The sequence below is a fragment of the Oryctolagus cuniculus genome, chromosome 7 (genome assembly GCF_964237555.1).
Source record: "Oryctolagus cuniculus chromosome 7, mOryCun1.1, whole genome shotgun sequence".
Taxonomy (NCBI): Eukaryota; Metazoa; Chordata; class Mammalia; order Lagomorpha; family Leporidae; genus Oryctolagus; species Oryctolagus cuniculus.
In genome coordinates, this window is record NC_091438.1 from 26,000,536 (window position 1) to 26,013,761 (window position 13,226).

Genomic DNA, 13,226 nt, shown 5'->3' on the forward strand with positions numbered 1-13,226 from the left:
CCTACTGCTACATCCCTCCAATTTGGACTCCAATTGTTAAACACAACTCCAGGGCTGACTGGTACAGCCTGTGTCCTCTGACTTTGCCATGCTCTCAGGCCTCAGGCCTACTCTGCCTTCCTACTCTTAACCCCCTCCACCCAAGCCTTGTTGGACCTGGTGGGCAAGTATCATACCAGAACCCAGCTCCCCTGGTGCTGCCCTGCCCTCTCATTCCAGAGACATGACACATTCTAGTAAACCTGAATGTCTAACAGGCTGAGAGAACAGAGGCCTTTGCCTGCAGCATGCATGTATATTTCCTACCTTGGGAAAATCTAGCAAGATGAAGCTTGGTCTTGTTCCATTTGTAGTCAGTTTTATTGCTCAGAAAGTGGAAGAGGGAGGGAATGGCTACTTTGAACTTAACTCCAACAAGGTTGGTTGATAGGAAATCCTGGATGTTGTACTCTTGTTGACCAAGAAGTGAGTATGAGTCAAATCAGAGAGGAAGAGAGGGTAGTGGCAGGAACTCCAACTGTGTATTCAAAAACACTGAAATTCAATTCCCAATGCGCAGTGAACCTGTGAAAGTTATTGAACCTTTATGAGATCTCATTTCTTCATCCATATTCCAGGGATAATGACACCTATTTTGTACAGCATAAGGATGAAGTGTGAAGACATCACTGTGTTAGACATGTAATAAGAAATGTAATAAAATGCCCATCTAATCGTTCTCTTTACCAGCATACACACGGATTTGATAAATGCTAGTTTAAGAAGTTCAAATGTTAAATGAAAACATATGTCTCCTCTGCCCAGAGATTATAAATGGAAACTTTGCTTATTGAAGCAATCATTTTAATAATCTTCTTGTTGAGACAGATACTTTTGTTCTCTTTACAGAGCACAGGAAACCAAGACCCATAAAGGTTAAGCAACTTGACCAAAGTTACACAATTAAAAAGTATCAGAATTCTGTGTTCATTCTTGAGATTGTATCAACTCAATTTGGTAAGAGCATTGCCCCTTGCTTATCTGGTTAGTTGGCAATTACATGAAGATTTGTAATTTAAAAAGAAAACTAGTTCGTATATGGCCCTTATTTGAAAGCATTTTAAGCATTTGCAATTAACAACTTGAAGAGGGGTGGTATTAAAAGAGGTCTTTGGAATTCTGCAGAACAATTTTCTTGATCTCTCCAACACGTCAATGTCACCAGACAGGAAGAAGCTGGAATAAAATTCTAGATTAAAGGAGGCAAAAATGCAATGTGTTATCCTTGATTTGATTTGGGTTTGAACAAGTCAACCAGAATGGTCATGTTGGCATCAAATTGGGGAACTTGAACGTGAACTGAGTGGAGATAAAACAATCAAGAAATATTTACTTTTTTGTTAGGTGAGATAATGGTGCTGTGCTGAAGACTTTATTTTCTTTTTTGGAGTTATAAGTTTTACTATTTAGTGGTAATGTATCATGATATTGTTAAAATAATTCAGTCAAATACTATATTGATAGAGAATATGAGGTAAAATATTGACAATTGTAGATTCTAGTGAGAGGATACATGGGTGTTCTTGGTGTGCTATTTTTTTCCTGCTTCTCTGTAGTTTTGAGTGTCTTCACAATAAAATATAAATGTTCCTTGATATGAATGGCAATTTTTTTAAAAGATTTTATTTATTTGAGAGGTAGAGCTACAGACAATGAGAAGGAGAGACAGAGAGAAAGGTCTTCCATCTGCTGGTTCACTCCCCAAATGGCTGCAACGGCTGGAGCTGGGCCAATCTAAAGCCAGGAGCCAGGAGTTTCTTCCAGTTTTTCCAAGTGGGTGTAAGGGCCCAAATGCCTGGGCCATATTCTACTGCTTTTCCAGACCATAGCAGAGAGCTGTATCGAAAGAGGAGCAGCCGGGACTAGAACTAGCACCCATGAGGGATGCAGGCACTGTAGGTGGAGGATTAACCTACTCACAGCATCGGCCAAATGGGGGGATTTTAAAAGTTTAAAATGCTACATAAGCATGAAATGTCTGTATCTATTTGCCAATTCTAACCTTTCAGCGACAAAGATTCCAAGAACCAGAGATACAATTTATTCTTTGAACTGGACATTTGCCTGGACCTTGTAGTATTCAAAGACTATGTTGTTCAAGTGTCAGGAAGACAAACAATTCTGTTGATAGTTTATCAAGTTTCCAATTCCAAAGCTAGATTAAACCCTGGGAACTTCAAAAAGGTTGCTTGTTTCGTCTTGTTCTTTGTTTGAGTCAGTAAATATTCACATGGGTCAACATTCAAAAAGAACAAATAAAGACACCGTCTGCAAGCTGTCCCCTCCCCTGCCACCAATTTCTGCCCTCTAGCTTCTCATTCCCATTCTTTAGGGCCAACAAGTATTACCAATATCTCTTTTTGAGTTTTTAATGCACATATTATTTATTTATTTTATGCATTTGCAAGGTTGTGGGGGGATAGATAGTGCCTAACTGCTAGTTTGCTCCCCAAATGCCCACAACAGCCAGGACTGGGCCAGGGCAAAGCTGAGAGCAAGGAGAACATTCTGAGTCTCCCATGTGGGTGACAGGGACCTAACTACTTGAGCCATCACCTGCTACCTTCCAGGGTGTGCCCTGGCAGGAAGCTGCACTTAACAATGGATCCAGGACTTGAATTCAAGCACTCCCATATGGGATGTGGGCATCCCAAGCAACATCTTAACTGCTTTGCCAAATACCTGCCCCTAATCTGACTCTTCAAGCATTTTTCTCAGTGTGAGGATCCAGGAAGTTATGAGTTCCTTGAATCTGGCTGTGTGATATCTGAAGTATGACCCCCACCCCTACCACAGGAGATTGAGTTGAAAATCTCAAGAGATTCAGGAATATGAAAGAGGTCATCTGCCAGTGCGCAGTTTCCCTATTCTACACTGCAATGGCTGGGCAGTTAAATGTCTTGCCAAATACTTTGCACAGAATCAGAGACTACATCCTCTGTGGGTGAACATGGCTGTTTCCCCACTGACCAACTCCCAACAATGTCACACAATTGCCTCTTTGTTCTTTTCCAGAGAGCTGGACCGTTGGTGATATGGGGAGCGTTATTGCTGTAATCATTGGGTGTTCACTTTGTAACTCCTGTGACTCACACACTGGCTTGTACATGTGTTCTTTATGTTGTGTGTGTGATTCTACATTGAAATTATAAGTTCCTCGAAGACAGGGTCCTAATACCCACACCTTTTGTAGCTTCATAGGCCCAGACTCAATGATCTCACTTTGTATATTTCTTATTATTGCTTGGAAAGCCTAGCAATGGCCTTTTCTTCATTCTGAATATCTCTGGATAGCTCCTGCAGGGATATGGGGTCAGCGTGACATATTGTTCTTGTGTCTATTAATTATACTATTCACAGAGTAAAGAATTACATGTATGAAACAGGGATGATATTCAATAAAGTGCCAAAGTAAAATGGTTTTGAGTGGGACATGGTTAAAGCAATTGATTGTCCCAATTTTCCCTAGGGATTATTTAAATTTTTCTCTATTTCAAAATTTTTTTCTAATTTAGTCTTGAAGCTTAAGAATTTCAGTTACAGATTTATTAACAGAAACAATGCCCATGCGCTTCCTCTTCTTGGAAATCTTCGCGCTCTGTTGGGTTATACTCTCCTTATCACTAAGACCTCTCTCAACCCGAGTAAGGCTACATTCAAACAAGATGTTCTCAACAGACTCTTTCTTAAGATGAAGCAAGGCAGTTCTTGTTACACTTAGATTCTAGGAGCTAAGTGGTTGTTAGACATATTCAGGATGATGGGCAATATTAATGTGTAACAGCACTTGGTCCGGGAGCCAGTAGATTCCTAACAGGCCACATGTGAGCTCTGACAGTCAAGCATGAGGGAAAATATGAGTGATCCTGAGCAAAGCACATGGCAATAGAAGTCTGTAGGATCTTCAAGGGTTAAACTGGCGATCGGCTGTAACAATGACCTTGCCTTAAATACTTGATTTTTGTTTGTTTGTTGGCTTTTTAAGCTATGGTATGGATTTTCCTGGATAGAGAATTTCTCTGCAGTTCTGACAGTAAAGGAATTGTACAGATTGATTGGATTTTAAGTTCCTTGTTGGATTGAAAGAAAATGAGAGTAGCAATATGTCTGAGTCATGTCTGTGAGCATTCATTAAAAAAAAAAAAAAAACACAGCAAAATCAAACTTTTGCCTTGAAACAAACAAACAAAAAAACTACTCAAGATTGCTCATTTTTCGGCCGGTGCCGTGGCTCAATAGGCTAATCCTCCGCCTTGCGACGCTGGCACACAGGGTTCTAGTCCTGGTCAGGGCTCCGGATTCTGTCCCGGTTGCCTCTCTTCCAGGCCAGCTCTCTGCTGTGGCCCAGGAGTGCAGTGGAGGATGGCCCAAGTGCTTTGGCCCTGCACCCCATGGGAGACCAGGAGAAGCACCTGGCTCCTGGCTTTGGATCAGCGTGGTGCGCCGGCCACAGTGGCCATTGGAGGGTGAACCAACAGCAAAAGGAAGACCTTTCTCTCTCTCTCTCTCTCTCACTGTCCACTCTGCCTGTCAAAAAAAATTAATTAAGATTACTCATTTTTCAAAATTGATTTGAACTGTAAATGCTTCTGATAAGAAAAACATTATGATTAGATTTTTATAGTGAAGTGGGTGATTCTTGGATGATATTTAGGAACACGCAGCAGGTAAAACAATAACTGAAAAGTCCAAATTATTACTCTAAGCATCCATCCCAGTAAAGACTGGGCCAGGATGAATGACACAGTCAACATTTGCTCTCACACTACAAAGAGGTGTCCAGGTGGTGAGCATGAGAAGGTCCATTTTAAACATTACTACAGGTGAAGAAAAATCAGGCAGGATACATATAGTCCTCTTTGCAAATTTAAACTGAAATGGTGGCTTTGGATCACTTATGTAAAGAAGCATGGTAGGGATGCATTTCTCAAGTTAGGTAATTCCATCCTCAGTGCTACACTCTTCTGGATCTGCTTGTATGAATAAAACCAAGAGAAAGCTCACCAGCTGAACAACTATTCGACAAAGCTGCTGTTGGAGTTTCATTAGTGTGCTAATGCCCTGGTAGGTCCAGGTGATTACCAGAGGCTGTGGGGTGGGGAGAATGGAGGGAGTTTGGATAAAATAAACAGGAGCAGCTCTGTTTGGTTTGTTAGCTGTGACAAATGTATCACACTGATGTATGATGTTAATTGCAAGGGAAGCTGGGTGTGGGGTATATATGAACTCTTTGTACTCCACAATTTTTGTTTTGCAAACTTAAAGCTGTTTTGAAATAAAACGTTTATTAAAAAGTTTTAAAAAGAGCTATAACCCACATTTTGAAAAAGTTCTTTTGGGTTTCTTAATAATATAAAATTCTCCCAAGACCAAAATGTTTAAGAGACATTGATACAGCTCATCCTTTTCTACTATACTAGCAAACACCAGGGAGTTATTCTTATTTATCTGAAAGAGTTACAGACAGAAAGAGAGGGAGAGGGAGAGAGAGAGAGAGGGTTCACTTCCCAGATGGCTGTAATGGCCAGGACTGAGCCAGGCTGAAGCCAGGAGCTTCTTTCCATTCTCTCAGGTGGGTGGCAAGGGCATGAGCACTTGGGACATTTTCTGCTGCTTAGCTATTAGCACGGAGTTGAATTGGAAGTGGTGCAGCTGGGATTCAAACTGGAGCCCATAAGGGATGCCGGTGTTGCAGGTGGTGACTTTACCTCCTATGCCACAATATTATTCTTTTTTATAAGCTTTTAGAAACACCCTAGTACTTGAAATAAAGCCATCTTAATGAGATTGAAAAAAATATTTCATCTTACTAACCACATAATATTCATTTTATTTCAAAACCTCCATATAATTACACATGAGGCAGGTTCCCCTACCCTGTCCCAATGCAAAGCTATAGGTATCTCAAGTGAAAGAACCACTATTATCTGTGAAATGTCTCCCCTTTGACAATGACCTGAAATGGAATCATAATTGATAAACAATATTTTTGGAGCTCTTGAACTCCAACTGATCTGAAACCAAGAATAATAGTATACAGGAATACTAGACAACCAAGTAAATTTTTCTGGTTTTGATTGCTTGTTTTAATTTTTTAATTTTGTTTTGTTTGCTTGCTTTTGTGCAGGAATTGAGACCACTTTAGGTGCCGGTTCTGAAGTCCATTCTTCAGATGCAGTCAGCACAGGAGTTAATTCCAACAATTCCAACATATCAGCCCAGCATCTGTTTAGTCAGGATCATAGGATTCCACAGGCCATGGAGCACTTGTGCTCATACACATAGTATTTGATAGCCTAGAGCTTCTTTTGTCTCTCTCACACATGGACCAGGACAGATTCTGAATCCTCAGAAATGAAACCACACTTCAAAATACAAGCACTTGGAATGAATTTGAGCAAAGATCACCTGCACATCTGATATTTGCAGGGCACAAGGCAGTGGGGTGAGGGGACAAACCAAGACATAGTTCCTGCACTCAGGGGTTGCAACAACTCACCACATGCAGTTACTGCATCAGTGGCCTCTGTCATCCATCCAAGTGAAATGACAGACAAGGATAGAGTGGTGACCTCCCTTTCTTTCCTTCATTCTTAATAGGCTGAATTCCTGGGGGACTGCTTAGAACCATTTTTGGCCCCTGCCCTGAACAAAGATTTGAAAGAACTTTCACAGAAAGTGCTTGTCTTAGAAACAGAAGCATGTTGTTGATTATAATGCGGATAAAAAATAACTTTAACAAAATAAAATGAGAGAGATGCTCGTGTTTCATTTCAGTTGTGTCAGTTAACTCATTTTTTTCTCAGGAGAAATGAATGAAAAGATAGTGGCAAGAATTAGAACACCAGCGCACCTTAGAAAGCAAAATGGAGTCATCTTTTTGGAGATGGGGGAAATCAAGAGAAGGCACCAGTGTCAGCGTCAGAGACTGGCGTGGTGAGGTCGTTCGCTCCCTAAGCATCTTGTCCTCACTGTCTTGCCTGTTGGTTCCTTCCTGAGTAAAGAAGTTTGTTCCATCTCCTGCAAACTTTTGTAGGCATCTGAGAGAAGTCCATGGAAGACAGCTGTCCTGGGGCCCAGAATGGGCAGTTTGTAGTGAATGCTCTCTGGAAGGCACAAGAAGGAAGGACAAGCTACTTAGATTTTATCCTTAAAGGAATTCAAAACAATCACAGGCCACAAAGACTTCTTCGAACTTAGAAAGCAGGTTCAAAATTCACATAAGCATTCCTTTTTCACTGAACCATCTTATATCCCACAACATTTAAGCTTCTACAAATCTTGCTGAGGAGGCCAAAAATAAAACTAAAGTATTAGGAGTCACTGCTGATTTCATTACAAATGAAGATATAAAATATATGGAGTTGTAATATGTACTAAATGAAAAGGAAGACCCAATATTCAAGAGACTCTTCAGGGACACATGTATAGTGCTTTTCTCTGAAAAAAAAAAAAAAAGATGTATAGTAACTTACAGAAAGGCTACAGTAGGGATAGAAAGTACTTGCATTTCAAAAGGAATCTTTGTTCTGTGAAATAACTTATTTTAAGGCTTTTTAAAACCTGTACCATCCTGAATTCTTCTTCAGATATGATTTGATTTACAAAATCATTGGGATAGTATTCAAGCTTTCCAGAAGACACAGGGTTTGAAGGATAGTCAATCACTACACAAAATAGCACCTTCCCACTGGGCATCACCGGCTGCCTGGGGGAACCGAAGCCCAGAGTTCCCCGCAACAAGCTCCTTAGTCCGGCTGCATGAGAGTGAGAGATGAACGGACTGCAAATCTAGGATCCAGTTTGGCCTCATCTGTGTAGTGAAGACACCACAGACACAAATGGACTGAGGACCAGAACTTTTTAATCCTAACTTTCTGTTCTTTGTATCACTTGCCCACCACTGTGCCGGGAGGGAGGCTCAAGTTAGTGATTAGCATCTGCACCAACGTTTATCCAGACCAAGAGCCTGTGGGAGTCATGAAATTCTGGGCTCAAAGCAAAATAAGTGAATCCAGAAAAGAATCTCCTTCACTTATAGGGATAGGTTCTTTCCACTTTCTTAGTTTTCATTAAGAATTATTGGAAACTTAGAAGGTTTGGATGAATATTAGAAATCTCTGCTGTGACCAATGGAAGAAGTTAGATAATCATTGGCAGTAATGTTTGCTGGAATGAATCAGCCACTTGGTATCTGTAATGTGTCTGCAGGGAACCCAGCACAGGTGGGTGGCGGCCCCAAGAGCTGCGGCTTGGACATGTCTAGGTTACATATGCCTAGGACTGTTGGGGTTGGCGTTGCAGCCCAGAGGGCCAGTATAGTGTCAGCAGTTTTTCTGGACTCATAAAAGGTGGGGGGCTGCTTATTCTGAGTGTTCAGCTCTCAAAGGAACAAAACTCTGGTTTTACAGGTGGGAATATGAAGCTTGTTCAGCAACAGTAGGATCCAGACCCGAGTCCCACTGCGGCGGGGTTAGTGTGTGTCACATGACCCTGAGGTCAATGCTGAAGTCTGAGTTCAAGTTGCTCTGTCCTTGCCTCTGTCAGTATCAAGTGAACATAAGAACAGCACTGAGAAGTTGGGAGAAGGCTGGTGTTTTAGGGAATCTATGGGGTAAAAGGTGCAGGGCCTCAGTGAGGCTGCTTAAGGGGATTTCCCTTCTCACTTTGGTTGGTACCATGGGGACTGCCTGTAGAGTGACTTTTATCTGGTTGGTGTCCTATCCCTAAGGAAATTCTTCAACAGGTGAATTATTGGCCAGAACCACACGGCATGGAGAGGACCTGGGAAGGAACACGACATGGGTAAGGGTGAGTGAGGCCTGAGGAGAGGACAGGTAAGAGCTGGAATGAAAGGAGGACTGTGGACCAGTTCAAATCCATCAAATGGCAATAGTTGAAAGAGAAAGGGATAGAGAATGGAAAATTTCTCAGAAGTTTAGAAATTATCTGTGGGATTAAACTTTTCATTCTATTACCCTCAGCATCACATGTTTCAAGTAGCAGATACTCTAAAAGAAAGCAAACCTGTTGGAATGTCATCACGGGAAGGTTTGGGAAAAGTCTGGGTTTGGGGTTGAGGAAGGCTCATCGTTCTGATTGAAAAAAGCAAGAAAACATATATGTTAATTGGCTAAGGCTTGATGGAAAAGAATGCATCTTTATACATTTTACAACACAGATGATGGTCTCTCAAATCCACCACTGTTAACCTGGTGAGTAGGTCACTTTGTGGCAATGAAGACAACTGGTCCAAAGATCAATAATTCTCAAGCTCTTTTGCCTTAGTGGCAGTCACTGTAAGAACATGTATGGTCTAAAAATAGGAAGGATTAAGGAAAGAACCCTCCAATTTCTAAAAAAAGTAACAAATCTTCCATATCAATAATATACCCTTAAAGAGGAAAACTGAAAATATTTTGGTTAGACTTCCAACTTTAGAGAAAATGTCCTAACCACATTTTATTTCTCCTGACATCCAGGCTATGGAGATGACCCTTATCCAAAATGTGCATGAGCCCAAGACATTTCTATATTTGTTTAAATTGTGTAATTTCTAAAAACTGTCAAATTGGTAAACTTTGATGAGATATCTATCTAAAGATCTACATTTATTTAATGGTGTCTACTTCCAAGATAATTTTTGCATTGCTAACAAAAATGCACCATTCTAACCAGTGTATTTTATTCAGTTGCCTCTGGAAGACTCAGTGAAACTGAAAAAAAAAAAGACAGAAAGTAAAACCTCTTCTATTATCCATCTTTGTCAAACAGGCAAGTGGTATTTTCAGAATGGAATAATTTAAGTTCTGCCTATTCTACTATTCAACAAATGTAGAATATTTCTCCATCATTTTTTCTCTTTTTGCTCCCTCACTCTCTTCCTTTTTCTCTTCATTCCTTCCACTCAACATTATCATAATTTCTTCAAAGGCTATAATTGAAGTCACTTTAAATACCTATTATTTCAGTGAGGACAGTTCCATCTGCCTATATATGCAATGAGATTTTAAAACTACAGAACAGATCTTACAAGCTATAAACAGAACCAATTCCTTACTTTACAGTCATCGAAGATAACTTTCAAACAGAAGTGATACATTTTACTTCAATGTAATGAAAAAGAACCAAAAACCAATCTGATGATACTTCTGGTTGGTGTTGACATGATTATAAGATGTGTTTGACCCTTAGTCTTAAATGGATAAGAGCTATTTATTTAAGATAAAACCAACTAATGATTCTGGGATTGGAACTTTATCTAAGGTACTGAACTTGCAAGATAAATTGAATGAGGCGACAAATTTCAAAGGCCTTATTCACCGAGTTGCTTCACTTTCAATCCAGCTCCCTGCTAGTGTGCCTGTGAAGCAATAGAAAATGGCCCAAATACTTGGGCCCTTGCCATCCATGAATGAGACCAAGATGGAGTTCTGGGCTGCTGGCTTCAGCTTGGCCCAGCCCTAGCTGTTGTAGCCATTTATGGGAATGAACCAGTGGGTGGAAGATTTTCTCTCTCTCTCCCTACCCCTTTCAAATATAAATAAATAAATTTTTTTCAAAAGACTCTCATAGGAGAGTAAACTTGTTCAGAAATCCCTAATCTGAGATAGTTGTCTTCCATTTAAATAAAGAATACTTATTAGAATTCATTCTTTATCATGATTTGATAGAAGAGCTCTTTGAAAGTATAGAGACAGGATAGGCAAATGTTATCAGTCCTGGGGCTGGATTGTCCAAATACCCATTTCCTCCACGACCTTGTCCACCTGGGGCAAGTATCTGGTACATGGCTTCAATGCATCTGAGTTTGTATATTGGTCTGGAACAAATGGCCTTAATGTCATAAAAGGAATCAGAACTTCTACCACTGTGACACAAGGTTCCAAAAGGACTCATTTATTTTCCCACATTATTGCTGTCTGTAATATGGGGGGAAATTAAATTTAATAACATATACTTTTTTGGTTGGTCATATGTCAGGAAAACACATGATAGCAAGGCAAGATGACTTACACTGATGGCTTATTAAGGGTGAGACAATGTTTTGAGGATTTAAAAAAATTATTTATTTGAAAGTCAGAGTTGTAGAGAGAAGAAAAGAGAGAGATAGAGGTAGAGGTAGAGGTAGAGGTAGAGGTAGAGGTAGAGGTGTAGAGAGAGAGAGAGAGAGAGAAGGAGACACAAAGAGATCATCCAGCCACTGGTTCACTCCCTAAATAGGTGCAATGACCAGGGCTGTGCCAGACCAAAGTCAGGAACCAGGAGCTTCTTCTGGGTCTCCCACATGGGTGGCAGGGGCCCAGGGACTTGTGCCTTCCGCTGACACTTTCCCAAGCACATTAGCAGAGAGCTGGATTGGAAGTGGAACAGCCAGGTTTTGAACTGGCATCCATATAGGATGCCAGCACTGCAGATGGTGGCTTAACCTGCTGCCTCACAGTGCCAGTCCCTGTTTTGAGTTTTTAAACAATGTAAACACATAAGAGGAGTGGGAGTATGGGTGGGAGGTGGGCACAGTGGGAAAAATCACTATGTTCCTAAAGTTGTAGTTATGAAGTGAATGAAATTTGTTAACTGTAAAGCTGTATAATTCTGCATACATTCCTACAGACATACTTCTAAGGGTACAGCTTATAAACCTGTCATGGGACCCCAAATTCCCTTGAGCTGGGTGGTAAATATATCTCCTTAAGTGTTAAAGTGATCATATGGATAGGATTAAGTGTCTGGTAGTAATAATAGATAGAATTGAAAAGGAGTGAATGCTCCAACATGGGAAGAAGTCCACACAGCAGACTCAGAGAATGACAATTGCTTTAAATAGCACTCTGACCTCAGAATCAGCTTTTAAGGCATTCTGGTCAGGCTGAAAAGCCCACGAGAGCATTTCAGGAATGGAAAGCCAAGACACTGTGGCAAAAATGTCCTACAGGAAGGACCTCAGTGGGTGAGACCCCAGTGGAAAGAAGTGATCATCAATGAAGCAGGTACTTTTCTCTGAAGGGAGGAGAGAACTTCCACTCTGCTTATGGCCTTGTCTAAATATTGATGGAGTTTTTGGATTCAGAAGGCTTCCATAGCCTAGGCAGCTCGTGTCAAGAGCCTCGGGTGATCACTGAGGTCACACATAAGAGTGTTAATTGTTAAATTAACAACAGGTGTCACTCTGCACTTGCTACCCATGCAGGACCTCTGTCCTCAAAGAGATGTATTATAATTATGTCTAAGTGCTGGCAAAAGATGTATCATTCTTAGGTGCTTCTTTAAAGTTAATTAAACTTCTTGAACAGGCCTCTCCGAAGGGAGGAAGGAACCTCCACTGTGATACGGCCTTGACTAAACAAGTTCAGAGTTGGTGAACTCAAGGGGCTTCCATAGCCTAGACAGCTCATGGCAAGAGCCTCGGGTGATTGCCGACATCATAAATAAGAGTGCCAACTGTTAAATCAACAACGGGAGTCACTGGGTACATGCTCCCCACGTAGGATCTCTGTCCTTAATGTGTTGTACTATGAAACTTAAAAACAACACTACTAGTCCAACAATGCCCTATGCCTTGTGCGGTTGTGTGAGGGCAGCCTGTTGAAATCCTTGCTTAGTCTATACTAAGTTGATCTTCTGTATATGAAGTGATTGAAAATGAAACTCAATGAAGGGCGGGATGGGAGAGGGAGTGGGAGAGGGGAGGGCTGCGGGAGGGAGGGAGGTTGGGGGGGGAGCCACAACAATACAAAAGTTGCACTTTGTAAATTCACATTTATTAAATAAAAAGCTGGAAAAAAATTAATTAAGCTTCTTTTAAAAAAGTGAGATTTTTTTGGATTGAAAACTATTTATTTATTTTTAACTTTTATTTAGTAAATATAAATTTCCAAAGTACAGTTTATGGATTACAATGGCTCCCCCCGCATAACTTCCCTCCCACCTGCAACCCACCCATCTCCCTCTCCCTCTCCCATTCCATTCACATCAGGATTCATTTTCAATTATCTTTATATACAGAAGATCGATTTAGTATATATTAAGTAAAGATTTCATCAGTTTGCACCCACACAGAACATAAAGTGTAAAATACTGTTTCAGTACTAGTTATAGCATTAATTCACATTGGACAACACATTAAGGACAGAGATCTTACATGAGGAGTAAGTGCACAGTGACTCCTGTTGTTGACTTAACAATTT

The 13,226-nt window shown here is 40.7% G+C and overlaps 1 protein-coding gene across 3 annotated transcripts in view; it reads right to left on the reverse strand.

The window, feature by feature from the left end:
* Nucleotides 1–336: 336 nt before the first annotated feature.
* The window catches only part of C7H1orf105 (chromosome 7 C1orf105 homolog), a 49,286-nt gene continuing 36,396 nt past the window's right edge, over nucleotides 337–13,226 (reverse strand). For 2 of the 3 annotated variants that reach the window (XM_017345686.3, XM_008264062.4), the window contains 2 exons: nucleotides 9,067–9,134; nucleotides 5,306–7,145 (listed from right to left, as the gene is read on the reverse strand). In XM_017345686.3, coding sequence (XP_017201175.1) covers nucleotides 6,961–7,145; nucleotides 9,067–9,134 — 253 coding nt within the window. In that variant the 3' untranslated portion in view covers nucleotides 5,306–6,960. Of the gene's footprint in view, nucleotides 565–5,305; nucleotides 7,146–9,066; nucleotides 9,135–13,226 lie in introns of those variants that run through there. The other variant, XR_007923819.2, reaches the window with a different exon arrangement.